The sequence below is a fragment of the Taurulus bubalis genome (assembly GCF_910589615.1).
Source record: "Taurulus bubalis genome assembly, chromosome: 17".
Classification (NCBI taxonomy): domain Eukaryota; kingdom Metazoa; phylum Chordata; class Actinopteri; order Perciformes; family Cottidae; genus Taurulus; species Taurulus bubalis.
The window spans coordinates 23,147,994-23,164,693 of record NC_136605.1 but is presented as its reverse complement, the minus strand read 5'-3'; the positions used below and the strand labels follow the sequence as shown (position 1 = coordinate 23,164,693).

General features: G+C 45.3%; 2 protein-coding genes across 2 annotated transcripts; both read left to right on the top strand.

Moving 5' to 3' along the window:
• Window positions 1-11,034: 11,034 nt before the first annotated feature.
• LOC306750382 (uncharacterized protein) lies at window positions 11,035-12,149 on the top strand. Its single transcript, XM_079233797.1, has 2 exons — window positions 11,035-11,065; window positions 11,498-12,149. Exon 2 carries the CDS (start codon window positions 11,513-11,515, stop codon window positions 12,035-12,037), a length of 525 nt encoding a protein of 174 aa, XP_079089923.1. The 5' UTR covers window positions 11,035-11,065; window positions 11,498-11,512; the 3' UTR covers window positions 12,038-12,149.
• Window positions 12,150-15,839: 3,690 nt separating this feature from the next.
• LOC306749628 (uncharacterized protein) lies at window positions 15,840-16,364 on the top strand (the record flags this gene model as incomplete). The annotated part of the gene is made up of 1 exon (XM_079232939.1): window positions 15,840-16,364. The coding sequence occupies one exon, from the start codon at window positions 15,840-15,842 to the stop codon at window positions 16,362-16,364; it is 525 nt and encodes a 174-aa protein (XP_079089065.1).
• Window positions 16,365-16,700: the final 336 nt, after the last annotated feature.

Below are 16,700 nucleotides of genomic sequence, written 5' to 3'. Positions count from 1 at the left end.
TCACTGGACTCGTCCGTCTTGATCTTGGCAACAGGAGCAGCGAGGTTGTGGTTCAGCTGAGGTCTCGGTCCTGGACCAGGTCTCGGGTCCAGACCTGGTTCAGCTGAGGTCTCGGTCCTGGACCAGGTCTCGGGTCCAGACCTGGTTCAGGTGAGGTCTCGGTCCTGGACCAGGTCTCGGGTCCAGACGTACAATGTTCTCGTTGGTGCGTTTTTTATTTTTTTTAATGATCAGTTCATCTGCAAGAAAACACAAAAACATGAAAATGAACCCATTTTATTTTCTGTGGTGTTTGTTCAGTGATGCTTGTTGCCATGGATACCACTCGATGCTAAAAACAACTAACATGAAGGTCTCCGCCTTCTTGTGAAGTTTATTTTTAACTTGAAGAAGTGAGACTTCTCTCTGCGCTTTAAGGTCTGATGGAAACTATGAAACACATTCTGGACCCAGGTTATGTTCATGAGGGTGAATATCTAGGAGGTTATGTTCATGAGGGTGAATATCTAGGAGGTTATGTTCATGAGGGTGAATATCTAGGAGGTTATGTTCATGAGGGTGAATATCTAGGAGGTTATGTTCATGAGGGTGAATATCTAGGAGGTTATGTTCATGAGGGTGAATATCTAGGAGGTTATGTTCATGAGGGTGAATATCTAGGAGGTTATGTTCATGAGGGTGAATATTTAGGAGGTTATGTTCATGAGGGTGAATATCTAGGAGGTTATGTTCATGAGGGTGAATATCTAGGAGGTTATGTTCATGAGGGTGAATATCTAGGAGGTTATGTTCATGAGGGTGAATATCTAGGAGGTTATGTTCATGAGGGTGAATATCTAGGAGGTTATGTTCATGAGGGTGAATATTTAGGAGGTTATCTTCATGAGGGTGAATATTTAGGTTTATGGGACAAAATATGACCTCCTCTTCATCTTCATCTTCCCTCCAGGGGCCAACCCTTACAATACCTTTTCTTTTTAAAGGAGGAACTGGAGCGTTTGTTGGGGACTATTTTCAGCGGCGGATTAATACGCGTTGTGGTGTGTTTCTGTAAGGGAGAGGCGTCTAATAATTATTATTGTTTAGTTGTGGAGGTTTTAAAACGAAGGAAAAACAGAGAACCATCTCTCTCTCTCTCTCTCTCTCTCTCTCTCTCTCTCGCGCTGCATTCAGGTCCTGTGGGAAACGGCAGCTACGAGTCGTGAATGTTAATTTCCGCTCCGACTCGTCATGTCGCTGCTTTTTAACACCAAACCGCTGCGACTTCTTCCTCCTCCTCCTCCTCCTCCTCCTCCTCCTCTCTGATCTGCTCCCCCGCTCGCTGTCCCATGATTCATAGCTGCTGAATAATAGATGGTCTTGTCAGATCTCTGGAGTTCTTCATCGGCCTCTTTCATCTCGTGGTTTGTTTCTTCATCGCTCGTCTTCCTCCTCAGCATCTCTGGAGTTTCTTTGTAACTCAGAGAATTATCTGCTGCTCGTTTTATTATAGTTCATTTTTATTTGAGATGCACATTTTCTGTTCAGGTGTTTGGTGGTTCGCCCTGAAGAATCTGTTTAACCTCCTGACTAGAAGGTTTCCACTGATCCAGAGTCAGATCCTTGTCTTTAACCTCCTGACTAGAAGGTTTCCACTGATCCAGAGTCAGATCCTCATGACGGCGTGTTGGAGTCATTGTGGTCATGAAGATGAACTCAGAGCCGGAGAAAAAGAAACGATTCATCTCTTTCCTTAAAAACACAAATGTGTTTCACTTGTGTGTTTTTCTGAATACATTTCATTTAGAGATTATTTTTTTTCTCTCATGACTTCAATTCTGAGTTTTTTTCTTGCAAATATGACTAAATCTCAGAATATTCTTTTTATATATATATATATATATATATATATATATATATATATACATACTTCTTTTTTTTACTGACTTAATTATTAAGTTTTTTTCTCAGAAATTCACAATTGTAATCTCAGCTGTTGTTTTTAATGTGAGCTGTAATGAATGAGTGAATGAGACTCTGTCATATCTTAGTTCTGAGTCTCGTGTTGCAGAATCCTGCAGCTGGTTACAAACCAGTAGCTCTTTACATCAATAATAATAATAATAATGAGTCAGCGGCCTGGAGATCACATCATATAATCATTTAGTAAAAGAAACACGTTGCTCTTTATGGTGGAAAATGAAATGTTTAATTTTTATCCGACTTTAACGTAAACAATCATTTTTCTGGACTTCTTGATTTGTTTTTTGAGGCAAATCATTTATTTTGACGCATTTATTTGAGGTTTTCATCCCCACTTCACTCCTACTTCTCCTGTGAAAGACTTCCTGTGTGTTTCCATGTGGACTCTTTCTTTCTTTCTTTCCTTCCTTCCTTCTTCCTTTCTTTCTGAAGGTGTAAGCGTTGTGTAGAGCCGGTGGAGATTCAGGGACGGCTGTGATGTCGCCGGTTGTGGAAGTATTTGTATAAAGAAGCAGACTGTTGTGATAATAATGACGACTTAAACACACACAAACAACACGTGTAAAACACTATTCTGGTTTTTGGCTGTGTGTGCGTGTGTGTGTGTGTGTGTGTGTGTGTGTGTGTGTGTGTGTGTGTGTGTGTGTGTGTGTGTGTGTGTGTGTGTGTGTGTGTGTGTGTGTGTGTGTGTGTGTGTGTGTGTGTGTGAGTGAGAGAGAAACACAGCTGAACTTTTTTTTCTTTTTTTAAATTATTGATTGTACAGTTTCAAGTCAAGGGTTTGAAGATGCGACTTTTTTCACAATAAAACTTTGAATGTTGACGTCACGAGATTATTCGCTTGTTTTCTTTCTGCTTTTTGGTGTCGTTTCTTTTGGAAACGCTGCCCTCTACTGGTGGGTGCTGAGGTCACATCTTATTTCTTAACATTTGTCTCCTTTATTATTTAAAAGTGTATTTTTGTATTCTTACTATATTTGACACAACTTTTAAAAGTGCATGGTTCAGCTGTATTGTGATTATTTATTTTTAATCAAATAAAACGCGGTAGTATAAGAAACAGACATCATGGTAATAAACTAATAAATAAAGGAAAATATACATGCATGTATTTACAGTAAATACATGCATGTGGGTACAATACGTACAATATCGCAAAGCTGTATTGCAAAAATACTATATATATATATATATATAAATATATAAAAACACATATATATATATATATATATATATATAAAAACACCACTAGAACTAGGAATACATCAGAAGAGATCAGAATAAACACAGAACACATTTGACCTCACAAAATATAATTAGATGTGAAAAGTCTCTAAATACTTAATGGATTAAAAATAGCCAAAACGTGTATAAAACTTAAACAAAAGAATGAAGTGATATATAAAAACTCAAACGATACAAATGTTCTTTCTTAAATCCTCTTTAATATAATCATGTTTCATTCAAAAGGGAAAAACGTTCTTAAAACAGCTGTTTTCTTCTTTCAAACTAAAACGTAAATAGTTTAAAAATAACCAAAGTATATCAAACTTAAATAACCTAAAAATATGTTTTCTTGATTTTGAAAATCCTTTCTTCTTAATCCTTTTTAAAATAATAATGTTCTTTTATTGGAAAAGGAGAAAGAAATAAGTTCTTATACCAAAGCTTTTATTTTGAAACAAATCAACTCTGACCAGAAGTGCTCCGCGCCAGCTGCTGAACACGAAAAACGTTTTTCATGTCGAGTAGCCGTTTTCACAACAAACAGCGTATAAACCCACCGAACGTCGGTCCGGCTCGGGCCCTGAACGCAGCGCCGGGCCCTGAACGCAGCGTGATGTCCGGCGTGCAGCGGCTCAGAGCGCTGCTGAACGAGCGGCTGTCCGCGGCCGCAGAGGAGATCCTCCAGGCGGTGAAGAGCAGCATCGCGGGCTGCGAGGAGGAGCTCCGCCGGCAGCGCCGCGTCCTGCAGACACTTTTAAACCCGGAAGCAAAGAGAAACCAACTGTCAGGTTCGTGAATCATTACGCATGCGCACATCCGTCAGGCTCGGAGCCCTGCACGAAACGCTTCATCACAGCCGCGTCAACGCCCACTGTGTCCGGGGGGGCGGGGCGGCGCGTCGGCTACACGTGTGTGTGTGTCGTTTATCGTGTGTGTTGTTTATCGTGTGTGTTGTTTATCGTGTGTGTTGTTTATCGTGTGTGTGTTGTTTTTTAGTGTGTGTGTGTTGTTCTTCGTGTGTGTGTGTGTGTGTGTTGTTTATCGTAAATGTGGTGACCTGGACCGCGGTTCCTCTCCAGGCCTCGGACACAGACTCAGTTGAAAAAAACTTAAAATGCATTTGTTCTTGTTCATCTGCACTTTGTTTTCACAGTAAGAGCCGAATAATGATCCCTGTCAGTTCTTCTTTAGCTGGAAGAGGTTTAAACCGAGTGTGTGTGTGTGTGTGTGTGTGTGTGTGTGTGTGTGTGTGTGTGTGTGTGATATGTATTTGTGGCCAAAATAATAATCAGCAAAAAACTGAAATACAGAAATATTCATATTAACTTGAGTCGGTTAGTGATTCTACTATCTCAAATAAATGTTGCATTATTGTTTAATAAATAGTTTCTGAGCCCATTTCACAAAGTAGTTTTAGTTTAAGTTAGAGCCATTTTTGGTCTAATGTTGGAAAGATCACAAACAATCATTTGGTTTTCAGTGTATACATCTCAAATTTAAGATAATACAATTAGAATTAAAAGATGTGCCTCTCGCAAGATTGTGACATGTTTTACTTTTTATTGACAAAACAATGAGTCATTTAAAAAGTATAAGGGATAAATAACAATATAAAACATATAAAACACATTTCAAACTCCTCCAATGAATCGCCACCTTAACGTGGTGGAGGAGTTTGAGTGGCTCAGTGATCCTGGGAGCTATGTTGTCCGGGGCGTCAGCCCCTGGTAGGGTCTCCCAAGGCAAACAGGTCTCGGGGGAGAGCCCAGACTAAGAGCGGTTCAAAACACCCTGATGAATAGCAGCCCGCGGTCTATAGCTACCTCGCCCGGACAAGGGAAACCGGGGCAGAGGAGCAGAGCTGTCAACTGATCACCACCTGGTGGTGAGTTGGATCAGATGGCGGGGGAGTTGGCTAGAAAGACCTGGCAAGCCCAAACGTGTAGTGAGGGTGAACTGGGAACGTCTGGCGGAGGATCCTGTCCGGGAGGTCTTCAACTCCCACCTCCGGAAGAACTTCTCACACATCCCGAGGGAGGCTGGGGACATGGAACCCGAGTGGACCATGTTCAAAGCCTCTATTGTGGACGCGGCTGCTCGGAGCTGTGGCCAGAAGGTCATCGGTGCCTGTCGTGGCGGCAACCCGAGAACCCGGTGGTGGACACCGGGGGTGAGGGAAGCCGTCAAACGGAAGAAGGAGGTCTTTCGGGCCTGGCTGGCCCAGGGGTCTCCTGAAGCAGCTGACGGGTACCGGCAGGCCAGAAGGGCTGCAGCTGCGATGGTCGCGGATGCTAAAACTCAGGCATGGGAGGAGTTCGGGGAGGCCATGGAGAAGGACTTTCGGTTGGCCTCAGGGAAGTTCTGGCAAACCATCTGACGGCTCAGGAAGGGAAAGCAGGGCCTACCCCAGGCTGTTCTCAGCGGGGGGGGAACTGCTGACCCGGACTGAGGACATCGTCGGGCGGTGGAAAGAGCACTTTGAGGAACTCCTAAACCCGGCCAACATGTCCCCCGGAGAGGGGGCAGCGCCGGAAGACTTTGGGGTGGTTTCACCCATATCCCTGGCAGAGGTCGCTAAGGTAGTCAAAAAGCTCCTTGGTGGCAAGGCGCCAGGGGTGGATGAGATCCGCCCTGAGATGCTGAAAGCGCTGGACATTGTTGGGCTGTCTTGGTTGACACGCCTTTTCAGTGTCGCATGGGGGTCGGGAACAGTGCCCATGGACTGGCAGACCGGGGTGGTGGTTCCCATCTTCAAGAAGGGGGACCGGAGAGTGTGCTCAAACTATCGTGGCATCACACTGCTCAGCCTCCCGGGAAAAGCTTATGCCAGGGTGCTGGAAAGGAGGCTCCGACCGCTTGTCGAACCTCAGATTCAAGACGAGCAGTGCGGATTCCGTCCCGGTCGTGGAACAGTGGACCAGCTCTTTACCCTTGCAAGACTACTGGAGGGGTCCTGGGAGTTTGCCCAACCAGTCTACATGTGCTTTGTGGACTTGGAGAAGGCTTTCGACCGGGTCCCTCGGGGGTTTTTGTGGGGGGTGCTGCGGGAGTATGGGGTTGGCACGGGCCATCCGGTCTTTGTACGGTCTTTGTACGCCTGCAGTAGGAGCTGTGTTCGTATCCTCGGTAATAAGTCAGACACGTTCCCGGTGGGTGTTGGCCTCCGCCAGGGCTGCCCTTTATCACCGGTCCTGTTCGTGACCTTCATGGACAGGATATCTAGGCGCAGCCAGGGGGCGGAGAGGATCCGGTTCGGGAGTCTCGGGATCGCCTCTCTGCTGTTCGCGGATGATGTGGTCCTATTTGCCTCCTCGGACTGTGACCTCCAGCATTCACTGGGGCGTTTTGCAGCCGAGTGTGAAGCGGCAGGGATGAGAGTTAGCGCCTCCAAATCTGAGGCCATGGTGCTCTGCCGGAAACCGGTGGATTGCTCCCTCCAGGTGGGGACAAACTGCCTACCCCAAGCGAAGGAGTTCAAGTATCTCGGGGTCTTGTTCACGAGTGAGGGTAAGGTGGAGCGGGAGATCGACAGACGGATCGGTGCGGCTGCAGCTGTAAAACAGGCGCTGTACCGGTCCGTCCTGGTGAAGAGGAGCTGAGCCGGAAGGCGAAGCTCTCCATTTACTGGTCGGTCTACGTTCCAACCCTCACCTATGGTCACGAACTCTGGTTCGTGACCGAAAGAACGAGATCTCGGATACAAGCGGCCGAAATGAGCTTCCTCCGCAGGGTGGCCGGGCTCACCCTTAGAGATAGGGTAAGGAGCTCGGACATCAGGAGGAGCTTGGAGTCGAGTCGCTGCTCCTTCGTGTCGAAAGGAGTCAGCTGAGGTGGTTCGGGCATCTAGTCAGGATGCCTCCTGGACGCCTCCCATTAGAGGTTTTCCAGGCACGTCCAACTGGTAGGAGACCCCGGGGAAGACCGAGGACACGCTGGAGGGATTATATCTCCCGGCTGGCCTTGGAACGCCTCGGGATCCCCCAGAATGAGCTGGAAAGTGTTGCAGGTGAGAGGGATGCCTGGGTCGGCCTGCTGGACCTGCTGCCACCGCGACCCGACCCCGGATAAGCAGCTGATAATGGATGGATGGATGGATGGATAAAACATAATTGTTAGCTTTGGGTAAAGAGCAACCGTTCCTTCTGCTGTATCTAGATTTTAAATGATACTGAAGCTTAAATTCTGCTTTTCATTCCAGTTTCATCCTTTCTTCCAGCAGACCAACCACAGCTGTCTCTCTCCGTCTGGGACGAGGACTTCCCCTCCGCCCGGCAGCAGCAGGAACACCGTGATCCGGACTGGAGCTCCGACCTGGATCAGGACGACCGGGAGCCTCCACGGACGGAAAAGAGCCGGGAGGAGGACGACGAGGAGGAGCTCCAGGAGGAGGAGGAGCTCCAGGAAGAGCTCCAGGAGGAGGACGCCATCAGGTTCATCTTCACTCCTCCGCATGTGAAGAACGAGCTGGACCAGCCGCCCTCCGGCTGCCAGAGCACCACAGGAGAAGGGGATCCTCTGCCGAGCACTTCGGCTGAGCAGGACCGTACGGAGGACGATGACACGGCGTCCTGCGTCTGTTCTGCAGCCGACAGCGAGGAAACGGCACCCGACTAAAAAAGCAAAAAAAAATAAAAATCGCAAATCCTCTGTAAAGTGTGCGGGAAAGCCTTCCACGCCACCGTCTCCCTGGTGAACCACATGGAGGCTCACCCGAGGGACGTGTGCGGCGTGTGTGGCGAGCGCCTGGAGACCGAGGAGGGCTTCAGGCTTCACCTGAAGACGCACGTGAAAGCGGAAACCTGCGGCGTTTGCGGGAAATGTTTCAGGGCCTCGAGCTCTCTGGAGACACACATGAGGGTCCACACGGGCGAGAAGCCGTTCCTCTGCAGCGAGTGTGGCAAAAGCTTCAACTGCCGACACAACATGATGCGACAGCGCTGAAGCGGCACAGCAGCACGCACTCCGGAGAGAAGCCGCACCGCTGCCAGATCTGCGGAAAAGGCTTCCACCGAAAGACCTACGTGAGGCTTCACATGAAGAGCCACGCGACTGAGAAGTGACGCTTCTGTAAACGTGGTGGCGTGTAAATAAAAGCTTTGAAATGTCAAGTTGAATGTGCCGATATCGCCCTTTCTTTCAAATTCCCAATGGTTGGCTGTGATCTGGTAGCTAACAGACTAGTAGGCAAACTTTAAACATTTCATTAAGACTGTTACCAGCATCAACATGTCCCTGCTGGCTCGGATGAGTATGTGTTTAAAATTGATAAAAAGGGGCAAAGCAACTGCAAAGAGACACAAAAGAAATACAAAGAAACACAAAACAACTATAGAGACACAAAGCAAAAAGGTTAGCCTTTGTGCTAAAGTTACTGTGTTAGCCTTTGTGCTAAAGTTACTGGGTTAGCCTTTGTGCTAAAGTGACTGGGTTAACCTTTCTGTTAAAGTTACTGGGTTAACCTTTGTGCTAAAGTTACTGGGTTAGCCTTTGTGCTAAAGTGACTGGGTTAACCTTTCTGTTAAAGTTACTGGGTTAACCTTTGTGCTAAAGTTACTGGGTTAACCTTTCTGTTAAACTGACTGGGTTAACCTTTGTGCTAAAGTGACTGGGTTAACCTTTCTGTTAAAGTGACTGGGTTAACCTTTGTGCTAAAGTGACTGGGTTAACCTTTCTGTTAAACTGACTGGGTTAACCTTTGTGCTAAAGTGACTGGGTTAACCTTTCTGTTAAAGTGACTGGGTTAACCTTTGTGCTAAAGTGACTGGGTTAACCTTTCTGTTAAAGTTACTGGGTTTGCCTTTGTGTTAACGTTTGTCTTAAAGTTACTGTGTTAACATTCATGCTAAAGTTACCGTGTTAGCATTTGAGCTAAAGTTACTGGGTTTCATTTCATTTCATTTTTTTTTATTTATTTGAACAGGGACCGTACACATCAATCAACCCAGGGGTAAATGTGTCAGTCTTAGCTAAGGCTAAATTTCAACCGTAGTCCCTGTGGCCAGATATAACAAGCCATCACTAAAGGAAAGAAATGGTTATAACAAAACATCATAAAAAGCAATAAACATACAGGTTACGATCAAATATGTAAATAGGCCTCATCATGAAATCATAAAAACATCATAAAGATCAATAAACATACACACATTTTGTACACACAATCATTGAGGAGGGAGTCACGATTCATGCTCACACACCTGATTGTTAATAGGCCAGTTCTTCAGGCCGTGTTTAAAAGAGGGATATGTTCTGCTAGTGCGGATATGCAGGGGCAGGGCATTTAACCCAGGTGAACCTTTGTGCTAAAGTTACTGGATTAGCCTTTGTGCTAAAGGCACGGGTGAACCTTCATGCTAAAGTTGCTGTGGTAACCCTTGTGCTAAAGTTACTGGGTTAACCATTGTCTTAAATTTACTGGGTTAGCCTTTGTGCTAAAGTTACGGTGTTAGCCTTTGTGCTAAAGTTCCTGTGTTGTACTTTGGGCTAAAGTTACTGTGTTAGCCTTTGGGCTAAGGTTACTGTGTTAGCCTTTGTGCTAAAGTTACTGTGTTAGCCTTTGTGCTCAAGTTAATGTTAGCCTCTGTGCTAAAGTTACTGTGTTAGCATTTGTGCTAAAGTTACTGGGTTAGACTTTGTCTTACATTTACTGGGTTAGCCTTTGTGCTAAAGTTACTGGGTTAGCCTTTGTCTTAAATTTACTGGGTTAGCCTTTGTGCTAAAGTTACTGGGTTAACCTTTCTGTTAAAGTTACTGGGTTAGCCTTTGTGCTAAAGTTACTGAGTTAACCTTCATGCTAAAGTTACTGGGTTAGCCTTTGTGCTAAGATACTGGGTTAAAGGGGGCTTCAGCCCAGTCCTGCCCCCTGCAATGGATCATGTCTGTCTGGAGCCGGTCCTGTCTCCTGCCATGGCCCTGCTGATGCCCCTTCTCTCTACCTCCTTCTGCTTCATGGATCGTGGCTATCTGGATCATGGACCATGCCTACTACTCATTATATGAATATTTTCTGTCATATTCATGTAATGTGCTGTAACTCCGTTACGTTATTCATTCTGGTCACATGACATCTATTGCTTCTGTCCATCCTGGAGAAGGATCCTCCTCTGTTGCTCTCCTGAAGGTTCTTCCTGTTTTCCCTGTGAAAGGGTTTTTACTATCTTTATTTGGGGAGTTCCTCCTGATCCGATGTGAGGTCCCGGGACAGGATGTTATGTTACAGACTGTAAAGCCCTCCAAGGCAAATTTGTATTTGTGAATTTGGGCTATACAAAATAAACTGAATTGAATTGAACCTGCACAGGAAGCAGATGTGACATCTGTCATCAATGCCCAGATGTTAATCTGCTTGCAGTGATGCTCCATATCGTCCACTCTAGAGGGCGCCTGTGTGTTTGAAATGATTCATGTAGAAATCATGTTAACCTGGAATGCTGAAGGAGGCTCGATCGGCTGGCAGTGGCCAATACAGCAGGTTCACCTACACCGGAGTTTGAGCTGTTTCGTTTTCATTGAAATGAAACAGGTTAGCGGCAACAATGAAAACATGAGCACAATAACGGTGTTCCCAGGAATAAAAGCCGTTTCTTCTAGATGTTGAAGTCTTTGATTAGTCGTCCTCACTGTTTTGTAGACACTTTTTTCTGTCTTGGAGTAGTAAATCAACTCTGACCTAATAATGACCAGGAAACTCCCTCACATCTGCATAACCCTGTGCTGCTGGCTGGCAGGACATGAACCCAACCCCACCGCTGTGTGTCATAAAACATTTTACAGTGAAACGAAAGTGAAAGATGAATGCACATTTCCTCCCAAAGTGCTTATATAAAGTGGAGCGAACTCACTCGCTGCACTCCTGGAGGAACGAAGCGAGAACGAGGTATGTGAACACACACTTTTTGTTTTGTATGCATCTCTATGGTCAATATTATCAATATTTTAGGATATATTTCAGTTTAGTTTGTTACCCTTGAACTATTATAACTAATGGGAAAAAACATTTTCATAATAATGAACCAAACTCTCCATAAACATATGCACAGCAGAATAAAGAGTGATCTTCATGGTTCATAGTAAAGCAGTTCAAGGTGTTCTGGTGAGTTTTTCGTCATCTGAGTTGAGGGTCTCAGGACAGAGGGTGTTGTACGCTGTGAAGTAGTAGCTGAAGCTGTCTTGCTCATGAAATGAAAAGTCACCAAAGTTATTAAGTCATCCTGAGGGGAACATGCATGTGTTCATCACATTTCATTCCTGTGTTGCTGATGTTTCTTCTCTTGAAATCCTTCTGAAGTCTAGTCCTCTCTCCTTCAAGGACCCTGACACCAACATGCAGTACGAGTGGGCTGAAGATGACTTTGATCTGCCCGAGGGGGTATTTCGACTGGAACTTTCTGAGCCACGTAACAATAGAAACTACGTCATGTACCACGGCACCACCAAGGCAACGGCTCAATTAATCCTGAAAAACGGATTTAACCAGTCTGCAGATGGGATGCTCGGCTGCGGCGTCTACCTCAGCAGAGACCTGCAGAAAGCAAGCCGCTATCCCCTTCCTGACCCGAAGACCAGAAAGGTCGTCCCCGTGTCAGACAAGGTCGTCATCAAGGTTACGGTCAACGTGGGGAAAGTGATCGTCATCAATCGCCAAGGCCACCCACGTCAGAAGACCTGGCACGACGACAGATACGGCGAGGCGTTTGACACCGCCTGGGTGCCGCCCAACTGTGGAATGGTGAAGAGCGGTTTGGAGGAGGATTGTGTCTGGGATCCCGATCGAATCCATATCCTTAAAACCATCAACCCACGTCCAGTACCACAGCCTGCTGGATTTGGTGCACGGGGCTACAAGTGAGCTCTATGACATGTTGCCAATTTTGTATGTTCAAATGTATTTTTCTATATTTGGATAAAAACTAAATGACTTTTGCATTTTGTTACTGTCATTGAAACCTGGAAAATAAATGGTTCTTATAAAATCTGAGTTCAGTCTGGCTATGTATGAGTATGTTTTTATTCAGAAGTCAAGGAGGAGGATCACCTGATCACACCTGAGACGTAGACGTAGATCTCCTTCCTGGTTACATGACCAATGACGTCTTACAATACATGATGGTATACAGATACAGATAGTGTGGAAGAAAGGATGGAAGTGACCAAGACCACAGAGAAATAGGAGATAATACACAAAATAATGACAAATCAAAGACAACAGATCCATTAACTGGTTGGGCTCTCTCTAGTTTCGTTCCTTCAACAAGATTTAACTACAAATGAACAATGTCTGGCCTGAAATAAAGGTTCTAATGTACGGTTAGCCTTTGTGCTAAAGTTACTGGGTTAACCTTTGTGCTGAAGTGACTGGGTTAACCTTTCTATTAAAGTTACTGGGTTAACCGTTGTGCTAAAGTTATTGTGTTAGCCTCTGTGCTAAAGTTACTGGGTTAGCCTTTGTGCTAAAGTGACTGGGTTAATCTTTCTGTTAAAGTTACTGGTTAACCTTCATGCTAAAGTTACTGGGTTAGCCTTTGTGCTAAAGTTACTGGGTTAGCCTTTGTCTTACATTTACTGGGTTTGCCTTTGTGCTAAAGTGACTGGGTTAGCCTTTGTGCTAAAGTGACTGGGTTAACCTTTGTGCTAAAGTTACTGGGTTAGCCTTTGTGCTAAAGTGACTGGGTTAGCCTTTGTGCTAAAGTGACTGGGTTAATCTTTCTGTTAAAATTACTGGGTTAACCTTCATGCGAAAGTAACTGGGTTAGCCTTAGTGCTACAGTTACTGGGTTAGCCTTTGTGCTAAAGTGACTAGGGTAGCCTTTGTGCTAAAGTGACTGGCTTAACCTTTGTGCTAAAGGGACTGGGTTAACCTTTCTGTTAAAGTTACTGGGTTAACCTTTGTGCTAAAGTTACTGTGTTAGCCTTTGTGCTCAAGTTACTGGGTTAGCCTTTGTGCTAAAGTGACTGGGTTAATCTTTGTGCTAAAGTTACTGAGTTAACCTTCATGCTAAAGTTACTGGGTTAGCATTTGTGCTAAAGTTACTGAGTTAACCTTCATGCTAAAGTTACTGGGTTAGCCTTTGGGCTAAGATACTGGGTTAAAGGGGGCTTAACCCAAGTCCTGCCCCCTGCAATGGATCATGTCTGTCTGGAGCCGGTCCTGTCTCCTGCCATGGCCCTGCTGATGTCCCTCCTCTCTACCTCCTTCTGCTTCATGGATCGTGGCTGTCTGGATCATCGTCCATGCCTACTACCAGTGTTGGGGTAGTTACTCAGAAAAAGTAACTAGTTACAAGTTACTAGTTACTTCTGAAAATTGTAACTAGATTACTTTACTAGTTACTGCATTTGAAAAGTATCTTCACTACTAGTTACTTTACTTTCCATTTTTTTAAGCAAATGTCCAAATTAACTGCAAAGATACATGGACAAACATCATGGCCCTTTCATCACTTTATTTTCAATTTTCAATAATAATTTATTATTATTAATTAATATAATTTCCAATAATAATAATCGCGCGAGTCACACGACACTTCCTGCATGAACAATCTACCGTAAACGTCGGGTTACGAGCCGCTACTACCTTCGGTCAGAGTCCCCGTTAGCGCCCCGCTGTAGCCGGCTGGGGGTCCTGCTAGCGCTCCGTCACTTCCCCGCTAACTTCCACTAGCTCTCCGTTAACTTCCGCTAGCTCCCCGAAAACCACCGAAGGTAGCGGGACCAGGCTCGACACCCGACTTGGGCAGAGATGACGCGGGCAGTAGCAGCAGCAGTGCTAGCTAGCAGCTTGTTGCTATTGTTCATCAGGAAGTGTCGTGTGACTTGTGCGCCACTAAAAGAGAACTTTTCGTACTGCTAAAAATGTCTTGGGTAACGCAGGAAAGCGCGTTACTGAGGTCTAGTAAAGTAGTGTAGTTACCAATATTTTGAGTGTAATGCGTTACTTTACTTCGTTACCTATTGTTGAGGATATCCATCTTATTAAAGCATTCATTTTGTACAACATTGTTAGAAGCATCTATTGTACCCAATCAAGCTAGGAGGCCGGGTTATTTGAGGTCCATTCATACAATAAGCCATGAGGCCAGGTTATTTGAGGTGACAACAACAAGTTAGCTCAAAGAGTGAGAAAACTACAATTGTAGAAGTAGGCGCCGAGAAGTCTACAACTCAAGGTTATTTACCCAAATCAGTAGACCTAGAAATGAGGGAACGCCAGGTGCAGAGGCTTCGCTAGACAGTTTTAGATAAGATACAGTTTTGCTAGAATTAATGATTCAACTTCGCTTGACAGTTTAGATGAGCTACAGTTTGGTAGAATAGTACTTTGACCTCGCTTGACGGTTTTGATGAGATACAGTTTGTTAGATTAGGAACTTGGCCTCGCTAGGCAGTTCAGACAAGATACAGTTAGCACGCACACACTAATGCCGTGTTCACACCAAAACAGTTGCGAATATTCGCAACGCCACTTCGCCTATATCGCGCCGCATATGAAAAATTCGCTCTAAGTGGTTAATCCGTTTTTTCGCAACCGTCGCTGGGGAAAGGGGGCGGGGCTTATCTCTGTCTTGAAAACATTTACTATTTCCTTCATCCACCAGGTAAATAACCACTAGTTCTGCTTTATACTTGTTGAGGAAGTCCCACACACGTCGGAACATCAACCGCCCCGTGTCTGGGTTCATGACATTATCCGTAGTCGCACACAGCTCCTCCTCCAGGACGAGTGTCTGAATAATGAAGCCGCTTCCAGCGCTCCTCCAGGACGAGTGTCTGAATAATGAAGCTGTTTCCAGCGCTCCTTCAGGACCAGCAGTTTCATTCAGTAACGGCGGTGATGCCGGTCGGAGCTTCTCAACGCTGATTGGCTTTCGCAACTCCGCGTCGGGCGAATTATTCGCTGGAGTTGAAATATTTTAACGCCGGCGAAAAAGCGAAAAAGCGGATTCACGAATATTCGCAACGCCGTTTCGCCTCTATCGCGACGCCCGGCGAAAAATCTGTTTTTTTGCAACCAAACGCGTCTGTGCATTGACTTAACATGCAATCTGGACGCGCGAATATTTCGCAACTGTTTTGGTGTGAACACGGCATAATGCTTCGCTGACAAGATACAGTTAGCGCACACACAATAATGCTTCACCGACATCGTTACATTTTACGCACACACATTCACGCTTGGCTGACAACATGCACACACACTGATATTTGTGGCCTTGGAGGATTTGTGAGCCAAGAGGGGCATATCCAACCCTGTGCTCCACCAAGGAGATCTCAAAGTCTAAACCAGGAGACTCTCCCATCTTAGTCTCGTCCAATCACAAATGCTCTTAAAGACTATATAACGCTTTGAACTCTCCTAAAGAGTCAGTCTGTCGAGGAATAGAGCGAGCTGCCCTTCCTACAGACCCGTGATCACGTATTATCTGCTTATGTGAACACACACTTTTTGTTTTGTATGCATCTTCATGGTCAATATTATCAATAGTTTAGGATATATTTCAGTTTAGTTTGTTACCCTTGAACTATTATAACTAATGGGAAATAACATTTTCATGAATGTGTTCATCACATTTCATTCCTGTGTTGCTGATGTTTCTTCTCTTGAAATCCTTCTGAAGTCTAGTCCTCTCTCCTTCAAGGACCCTGACACCAACATGCAGTACGAGTGGGCTGAAGATGACTTTGATCTGCCCGAGGGGGTATTTCGACTGGAACTTTCTGAGCCACGTAACAATAGAAACTACGTCATGTACCACGGCACCACCAAGGCAACGGCTCAATTAATCCTGAAAAACGGATTTAACCAGTCTGCAGATGGGATGCTCGGCTGCGGCGTCTACCTCAGCAGAGACCTGCAGAAAGCAAGCCGCTATCCCCTTCCTGACCCGAAGACCAGAAAGGTCGTCCCCGTGTCAGACAAGGTCGTCATCAAGGTTACGGTCAACGTGGGGAAAGTGATCGTCATCAATCGCCAAGGCCACCCACGTCAGAAGACCTGGCACGACGACAGATACGGCGAGGCGTTTGACACCGCCTGGGTGCCGCCCAACTGTGGAATGGTGAAGAGCGGTTTGGAGGAGGATTGTGTCTGGGATCCCGATCGAATCCATATCCTTAAAACCATCAACCCACGTCCAGTACCACAGCCTGCTGGATTTGGTGCACGGGGCTACAAGTGAGCTCTATGACATGTTGCCAATTTTGTATGTTCAAATGTATTTTTCTGTATTTGGATAAAAACTAAATGACTTTTGCATTTTGTTACTGTCATTGAAACCTGGAAAATAAATGGTTCTTATAAAATCTGAGTTCAGTCTGGCTATGTATGAGTATGTTTTTATTCAGAAGTCAAGGAGGAGGATCACCTGATCACACCTGAGACGTAGACGTAGATCTCCTTTCTGGTTACATGACCAATGACGTCTTACAATACATGATGGTATACAGATACAGATAGTGTGGAAGAAAGGATGGAAGTGACCAAGACCACAGAGAAGTAGGAGATAATACACAAA

Coding starts and splice junctions, on each gene's coding strand:
- LOC306750382 (XM_079233797.1), top strand. CDS start 11,513: ATGCAGTACGAGTGGGCTGAAGATGACTTTGATCTGCCCGAGGGGGTA.